The 8,943-nt window shown below is 37.1% G+C and overlaps 1 protein-coding gene across 1 annotated transcript; it reads left to right on the top strand.

The window, feature by feature from the left end:
* The first annotated feature begins 8,186 nt into the window (after positions 1 to 8,186).
* Positions 8,187 to 8,865, top strand: ASCL3 (achaete-scute family bHLH transcription factor 3). Its single transcript, XM_045556515.1, has one exon. The coding sequence runs from the start codon at positions 8,196 to 8,198 to the stop codon at positions 8,739 to 8,741; it is 546 nt and encodes a 181-aa protein (XP_045412471.1). The 5' UTR covers positions 8,187 to 8,195; the 3' UTR covers positions 8,742 to 8,865.
* The last annotated feature ends 78 nt before the right edge of the window (positions 8,866 to 8,943 follow it).

Below are 8,943 nucleotides of genomic sequence, written 5' to 3'. Positions count from 1 at the left end.
TATCAGTGTATCTATGTTTCCTAGCCTTTTTCTCCTCTCACTTTTGCTGTATGATGAGCTTGAAGATACATTTTGTACCCTCTTGTGAAACTACTCTTTTATACCAATCTAATCATAAAACATTGGTACTAAATTATCTGTGTTTGCATGTGCAGAGAGACAAATATTTTGTTAAATTGAGAGATTTAAAATTCCTGAAGGAGTGCTTGTTCGAAGAAATTCTTGGCAAAAATTATATTAGAATTAAATTATATTAAATTCATAAGAGCGAAGTTTTAGGAGTTGTTGTTGGGTTTTTGGGGAGTAGGGGGTTTGGTTAGCACTCACAAATCTAATCTAAAATTATTGATTTTATTGTTAATATTAAAAGATTTAGGTTCAACCATGACCAAGTAGGATCTATCCCAACAAGGCTGGTTTAACATTCAAAAATAATATAATCCATTGGCTGGGGAAGGTGGCTCACACCTGTAATCCTGGCACTCCAGGAAGCTGAAGCGGGAGGATCACTTGAGCTCAGGAGTTCCAGACCAGCCCGAGCAAGAGCAAGACCCCACCTCTACTAAAAATAGAAAAATTAGCCAGGCATCATGGTGTGTACCTGTGTCCCAGCTACTTGAGAGGTTGAGGCAGGAGGATCACTTGAGCCCAGGAGTTTGAGGCTACAGTGAGCTACAACGACGCCACTGTACTCTAGCCAGGGTGAAAGAGCATGACTGTCTCAAAAATATATATATATATTTTAATATATATATAAAAATATATATATATATATGAAATCCATCACATGTAAAGAAGAAAAATCACATAACAATAGATACAGAAAAAGCATTTGACAAAATTCAACCCTATTCATGATAAAAAAAAAAAAAAACCTCAGCAAACTAGGAGTAGAATGGAACTTCCTCAACTTGATAAAGAACATCTACAAAAAATCTACGGCTAACATCATACTTAATGATGAGAAACTAGAAGCTTACCCACTAAGATCAGGAACAAGGCAAGGATATCTTCTCTCACCACTAGATTTCAACAGTGTACTGGAAGTCCTAGCTAATGCACTCAGACAAGAAAAGGAAATAAAAGGTATACAGATTGGGAAGGAAGAAATAAAACTGTCTTTGTTTACAGATGACATGGTTGTCTGTAGAAAACCCCAAAAAATCAACAACACTGGAACTATAATAATAAGTGATTATAGCAAGGTTGCAGGATACAAGTTGAATACACAAAAATCAGTCAGTTTCCTATATACCAGCACTGGAATTAGAAATTAAAAACAATACCATTTACATTAGCACCCCAAAATGAAATACTTAGGTATAAATCTAACAAAATATGTATAAGATTTATATAAAGAAAAACTTCAAAACTCTGGTTTAAAAAAATCAAAGAACTAAATAAGAGGTATTCCATGTTTGTGGATAGGAAGGCTCAATATTATCAAGGTGTTAGTTCTTTCCAAATTCATCTGCAGACTCAGTGCAATCCCAATCAAAATCCCAGAAGGTTATTTTGTAGATATTAACAAACTTAATTCTAAAGTTTATACAGAAAGGCAAAAGACCCAGACCCAGCTAACACAATATTAAAGGAGAACAACAAAGTCAAAAAACCGACACTACCCAACTTTGAGACTTCCTATGAAGCTATAGTAACCAAGACCACCACCAACAACAAAATAGACAAATAGATCAACAGAACACAATAGAGCCCAGATATAGACCTACATAAATATAGTCATCTGATCTTTGACAAAGGAGCAAAAGCAATACAATGGAGAAAAGATAGTCTTTTCAACAAATGGTGCTAGACCAACTGGACATCCACATGCAAAAAAAATGAATCTAGACACAGACCTTACACTCTTCTCAAAAATTAACTGAAAATGGATCATAAGACTACATGTAAAATGCAAAACTATAAAACTTCTAGAAAAGGAAATCTAGATGGTGATGACTTTCTAGCTAGAACACCAAAGTCAACAGTCCTTGAAAGAAATAATTGATAAGATAGACTTTATTCAAATTTAAAACTTCTATGAAAGATGCTGTCAAGAGCATGAAGAGACAAGCCACAGATCAGGAGAAAATATTTGCAAAACACATATCTGATAAAAGACTATTATCCAGAATACACAAAGAACACTTAAAACTCAATAAAAAAACAAAAAATTTGATTTAAAAAATGGGCAGAAGTCCTTAACAGACACCTCTCTAAAGAAGACACACAGATGTCAAATAAGCATATGAAAAGATGCTCCACATCATGTAGTCAGGGAAATGCAAATTAAAACAAGGAGATACTACTACCCTATTAGCATGGCCAAAATCAGAACATAATAACAAATGCTCTGGAGGATATGAAGCAACAGGAACTTTCATTTATTGCTGATGGGAATGCAAAATGATACAGCAACTTTGGAAGAGAGTTTGGCAGTTTCTTGCAAAACTAAATATATGATCCAGCAATCACACTCTTTAGTATTAATAATTACCTAAACAAATCTTATGTCCACACAAAAACCTGCACATGGATGTTTATAGCAGCTTTATTCATAATTGCCAGAACTTGGAAACAAGCAAGATGTCCTTCAGTAGATGAAGGGATAAATAAATTTTGGTATATTTAGACAATGGAATGTCATTCGGCACTAAAAAAAAAAAAAAAAAGAGCTTTCAAGCCATGAAAAGACATGGAAGAACCTCAAATGCATATTACTAAGTGAAAGAAGCCAATATGAAAAGGCTACATATGGTATAATTCCAACTATGTGACATTCTAGAAAAGCCAAAACCATGGAGACAGTAAAAGGAACAGTGGTTGCTAGGGGTTAGGGAGGAGAGAGGGTTGAATAGCCAGACCACAGAGGATGTTTAGGGCAGTGAAACTATTCTGTGTGATACTACAATGGTGGATACATGTCATATATTTGTTAAAACCCACAAAATGTAAATGTATAATACCAAGAGTGAACCCTAATGGAAACAATGGACTTTGGGTGATAATGATGTCAATGTGGGTTCATCAGTTCTAACATAGGTGCCACTATGGTTGTGGGGTGTTAATACTGTATATGTCTGGGGACAGGGAGTATACAGGAACTCTGTACTTTCTGTTCCATTTTGTTGTGAATCAAAAACTTTAAAAAATAAAGTCTATTTAAGAGGAAAAAAATAGAATAGGTATTAAAAAAAAAGATATAAGTTCATATGGACCATCCTAGTTCTGGCCTTAATCTCTATTAATAAAAGAATATTGACCAATATTTGCACATTATGAAATGATTATGTACAGATATTTCCCATAAATAATTTTGATATAATAGCATATAACCCAGATGAATCGTGGGAAGCATTCTTTAAAGAAAAGAATTTGTTACAAGTACCTAGTTTTGTAAGCAAACCTTTCTATTTAGGATTACGTGTTGTCATATCTACATATTAGGTAGAAAAAACAGCCAAACCAGAACTAAGCAGTTCTGTTTAACTGTAAGCTACTTTGCATACTGTAACTAAACAATCATCTATAAATCAGGTTCAGTCTGACTCAGCCCAAACAAAATACAGAATCTTAACGACAAAACTCAGGTAAGAGACTATTCTCAAGAGTGGCCTGTAGGGGAGAATAAAAACTTGGCTTTTAAGAAAATCCCTGGGCATGGTTGATAAATGATGAATTTTGGCAGCTGATTATTCCATTATCTTAAACTGTCAGTTACTGCCCATATAATGAAAGATCCAGATTTTGCTGGTGATTAAATCATCTAGAGGAGTGGAAAGAGTCCTGGTTTAGAAGTCAGGACACCTAGGTTCTGGCCCCTGTTCTGCTACTAGCTTTGCAACCTTAGCAACCTACCACAACCTATGAGGGATTGGAGAAGAGGATCTCTAAGCTTCCTCCCTGCTCTAACGTTCCATAATTCAGTTATATGTGCACTTGTAGCTGTTTGTTTTCTATATGCTAGATTTCTTTTTTTTTTTTTTTTTGTATCTCTAAAACTTGAAGCTTTTATGCTCAGCAGAGCATCCAGAATCTCTTAGGATTTTATCATTAAGACCTCATCATTTATTTCCCAGAAGAGCTCTAAGACAGAAACCTGAGATTTTCCCCAGATAGTGTGTGTGTGTTAGCTGTGCCTCTATCTGGAACTCTGGAGCCCCAGCACTAATGATCTGTGTTGCTTTCTTTTAAAAACTTGTACTCAATTCCTACAAACACATCCAGACTCCACTACGTTTCCTCCCTTGATTCTTTTCATTGCCACATTTTTTCACTCTCTTACTCCATTGTTTTATGGTTACATATTCTTCTTTGAAAAAAAAGGTGATCATATTTAAATGCTACTACATTGATTGGCGAACTTATTGGAAATGCTCAACAGCAAAAGCTACTCATCAATGCGTCTCCGGAGACACTATCTCTTTTTCCAAGAATTACACAAAATATTGTGAAAACCTAGAAAGTTTTAATTAATTAACTGTGGTATGTAAAAATCATTCGGATTTCATCTGGGTCAAGATTTAAAATAGTATTTGAATTAGCTTTCAAGGTAAAACCATATGCAAAAGTATTATGCAATTGGCTTTGATGACATCTGCTTTATTTTTTGGTAATCTATTAGAGTTCTTAATAATCAATTCTGGCTTGTTAGCTATAGGCAAAAATAAGGCTCTGCTGTTGTCAAAAATGTAGTAATACAGGCTCCATAACCCATTTGCCATCATTTTGCAGCTTCTGCCGTACATGTTCTTTATCACTTACCCTCTAGAATTCCTGGCTTGGGAATTTCCTAACTCGTTTCTCTCAGCAACTTTTTCTTTTTGACAGAATCTTGGCTAGTTTTTAATCTTCCAGAGATTTTTGTTTTATGTTAGTTATTTTAGGTCATTTGGTCAGTAATTTGGAATCTTTCATTTCCTGTTCCTCTGTTTTGATTTTTAATTGGACCTGTCCCACTTATCTCACCACCACCCCCACTTCTAAGAAGCACTTTTCCTGGCATTGGCTCCTTTTTCAGCCGGTTTCACCAAGACTCGGTATAACCCTTCCCATCCCTCCCCCAGCGCCCTTCCCCTGCTGCCCTTCCCGCTTCCATAGTCCCTTGCCTTGTCAGAAGCCATTCTAGATAGATTTTTCACAAGATTTGGAACACACTGGAATTTTGGTCTTAGAGGCTGCACCCTGCCGAGTTTTTGCTGTACTCAGGTAGAGAAACGTGCCCATATTATATCTAATCTTGCCCATAAACATTAAGACTGTTTGGCGGGTTTTGTGTGCGTGTGTATGTTTGTTTTGCCTCTTTTTCTTTAAATACGCCAAGCAGAGAGAACAACCCCTTATTCCTAAAGATGTTGAAAAATCAACCCCCTGAGAAATTAACAGAAAGCCATATTTTCTTCTTTTATGGAGGCTCACAATTAGATTTGAAGTTGCTTTTCCTTTTTCATTTTAGGTATGTTCTTCATCTCCCAACACATGTGCTTTGGATAGATCAATGTTTTGATTCTCCAGTGTTAAGGAAAATATAAACTAGGTTTTCTATAAGGTACAGTTTAGAAAGGGATGCTACACAAGTACTCATCTTTGAAAAAAGGAAAGAGTTTGTGCCTGGTGCATTATAGGTACAGTTGTCCCTCAGTATCTGTGGGGAATTGGTTCTAGAACCCTCCTTGGATACCAAAATCCACAGATGCTTAAGTCCCTTACATAAAATGATGTAATATTTGCATATAACCCATGTACCTCCTCCTATGTACTTTAAATCATCTCTAGATTATATATAATACCCTAATACAATGTAAACTCTGTGTAAATAGTTGTTATACTATATTGTTGAGGGAATAATGACAAGAAAAAAGTCTATACATGTTCAGTATAGATGCAACCATATTTTATTTTTTTAAACATTTTCAATCTATGGTTGGTTGAATCCACAGATGCAGAATTCACAGATGTGGAGGGTTGATTATGTGTTTTTTTTTTTTCACTGAATCCTCAAAACCACCCTGCAGAGTAGCTAATATCTCAACTGAACATAGGAAAAACCTAAAGCTCAGAGAGGTTAAGAAACTTGCCTTAAGGACATATAGGCTGGGCACGGTGGCTCACGCCTGTAATCTTAGCATTATGGGATGTTGAGGTGGAAGGATCCCTTGAGCTCAGGAGTTCAAGACCAGCCTGAGCAAGAGTGAGACCTGTCTCTACTAAAAATAGAAAAATTAACCAGGCATTGTGGTTGTAGTGGTCCCAGCTACTCGGGAGGCTAAGGCAGGAGGATCCCTTGAACCTAGGAGTTTGAGGTTGCAGTGAGCTATGATGACACTACTGTACTCTAGCTTGGGCAAGAGAGCAAGACCCCATCTCAAAAAAAAAAAAAAAAAAATAACTTGCCTAAGGACATACTATAGCACCTCCCTGCCTCCCAGTTAATGGATTAAACTGCAATGCCCCTGTAAAATCTATTATTACAGTCAAAGGAAAAAAGTAATGATGATTTTAAAAATGAGATGGATGTAGACCTATTCACAAAGAAGGAATAGGTGTTGGTGTGGAACCTCCTAGGTTATAATACTTTGTCCTTGTGTTCTATGTAAAAAAAAAACAAAAAACAACAAAAACTAAATATAAGCCAGGCATTGTGGCTCACGCCTCTAATCCTAGCACTCTGGGAGGCTGAGGTGGGCCAGTCGTTTGAGCTCAGAGTTCAAGATCAGCCTGAGCAAGAGCGAGACCCCATCTTTACTAAATAGAAATTAGCTGGACAACTAAAAATATATAGAAAAAATTAGCCGGGCATAGTGGTGCATGCCTGTAGTCCCAGCTACTCAGAAGGCTGAGGCAGGAGGATTGCTTGAGCCCAGGAGTTGGAGGTTGCTGTGAGCTAGGCTGACGCCATGGCACTCTAGCCTGGGCAATAGAGTGAGACTCTGTCTCAAAAAAAAAAAAAAAAACTAAATATCTAAATATAGATGTACTTTACTCAATTTATTTACAGTTCTATATAAGTAAAATTTTGTAAACTGACTTTTTAAATGTGTTAAGGAAATTTCTCACTTGAAGGAATCTCACAGTGAATATTTAAGAAAAATGATTCCTTTCTTATTTTTATTTTTGGTTTTGCCTCTAGCATAACAAGTATTATTTAAGAAGGCTGTGCCTGTGAGTTTGCATGTTCATTAACTAGTTTGTGATTTCTCCAACATGTATTTGAATATTGTTGAATTTCAGTGTTTCCCAAACTTCAGTTATTTGCATACACCTTCATGTTCGTCATTAGGTCAGCATTCCACCTGTACTATTATTTACTTAACTATTTTTCTTTAATTCACATTTTTTACACAAGTAGATTTATTTTTAAGAAGAACTTTATATCACTACTGCAAATGCAAAATCAGTATAGTTCACAATAAATAGAAGTTAGTAAAAATTTTTTTAAAAAATTCTAGCTAGATACTATTGCTCATTGAAGGCTTCATTCTGGGGGGGATTAGACAGCATTCTAGTGGTATGGAAGATACATTCTCACCAGACTAAGCCTGTATCTTTGTAATCACAAGGATTGAAAGAGATTGAAGGGGAATGACATGACTTTCCCACAAGGTGATTCAATGTTATGTAGTGCTGGCTGGGCGCAGTGGCTCAGGCCTATAATCCTAGCACTCTGGGAGGGTGAGGCGGGTGGATTGTTTGAGCTCAGGAGTTTGAGACCAGCCTGAGCAAGAGCAAGACCCCGTCTCTACTAAAAATAGAAAGAAATTATATGGACAGCTAAATATATATATATAGAGAGAGAGAGAGAGGGAGAGAGAAATTAGCCGGGCATGGTGGCACATGCCTGTAGTCCCAGCTACTCAGGAGGCTGAGGCAGGAAGATTGCTTGAGCCCAGGAGTTTGAGGTTGCTGTGAGCTAGGCTGATGCCACGGCACTCTAGCCCGGGCAACAGAATGAGACTCTGTCTCAAAAAAAAAAAAATGTTATGTAGTGCTATTTCTGTGTACCATCAAAAAGTCCTCTCTCTTACTTCACCCAGAATATTAGAACACCATCTAGTTTTTTCCATGTGAACTCAGAAACTAGTCATCATAGCAGAAAAGTCATTAAAATATTGATCTCCAAGAAAGCAGATCATATCTGTTCTCTTTTTATATAGCCAAATTAATAAACTTGATTATGTTTCCAGGTTAAAGAGGAAATGATGGACAATAGGACCAATTCTAATCTGCGAGACAAACTTCCTGTCTTCTCTGATTCTGCTCACTTGCCACTGACCAGGTCCTTCTATCTGGACCCCATGGTCACTTTCCACCTGTACCCAGAGGCCCCTGTGCCATCCCCTTACTCTGAAGAGCTGCCATTGCTGCCTTTTCCCAGTGACTCCCTGATCATGGACAATTACGGCGAACCCTGCCCCATCTCTTTCCCAATACCTTATCCAAATTACAGAAGATGTGAATACTCCTACGGCCCGGCCTTTATCCGGAAAAGGAATGAGCGGGAAAGGCAGAGGGTAAAGTGTGTCAACGAAGGCTATGCCCAGCTCCGACATCATCTGCCAGAGGAGTATTTGGAGAAACGACTCAGCAAAGTGGAAACCCTTAGAGCTGCAATCAAGTACATCAACTACCTGCAGTCTCTTCTGTACCCTGATAAAGCTGAGACCAAGAATAACCCTGGGAAAGGTTCCTCCATCATGGCAACCACCAGCCACCACCCTGACCCTATTTTTAGAATCATTTGAGTCAGTATTTCAAAACAGAAACAAATTTTAATTTTACAAAATGGGGTCTCTTACAGCATCATTCAATAGTTTTTCCTAAACGTAATTTCTGCGTGGGTAGAAAATAGTTCAAATCTGTGCTGTATATTACTTACCTGGGTTTCAGAGGTACTAAACATTATTTTCTGTAAATTGTGTAGACATTTTGGTCATTTCTTTCAAG

This window comes from Lemur catta, chromosome 7, assembly GCF_020740605.2.
Source record: "Lemur catta isolate mLemCat1 chromosome 7, mLemCat1.pri, whole genome shotgun sequence".
NCBI lineage: Eukaryota > Metazoa > Chordata > Mammalia > Primates > Lemuridae > Lemur > Lemur catta.
The sequence above is the reverse complement of the archived record's forward strand: the minus strand, read 5'-3'. Positions and strand labels throughout refer to the sequence as shown.

Coding starts and splice junctions, on each gene's coding strand:
- ASCL3 (XM_045556515.1), top strand. CDS start 8,196: ATGATGGACAATAGGACCAATTCTAATCTGCGAGACAAACTTCCTGTC.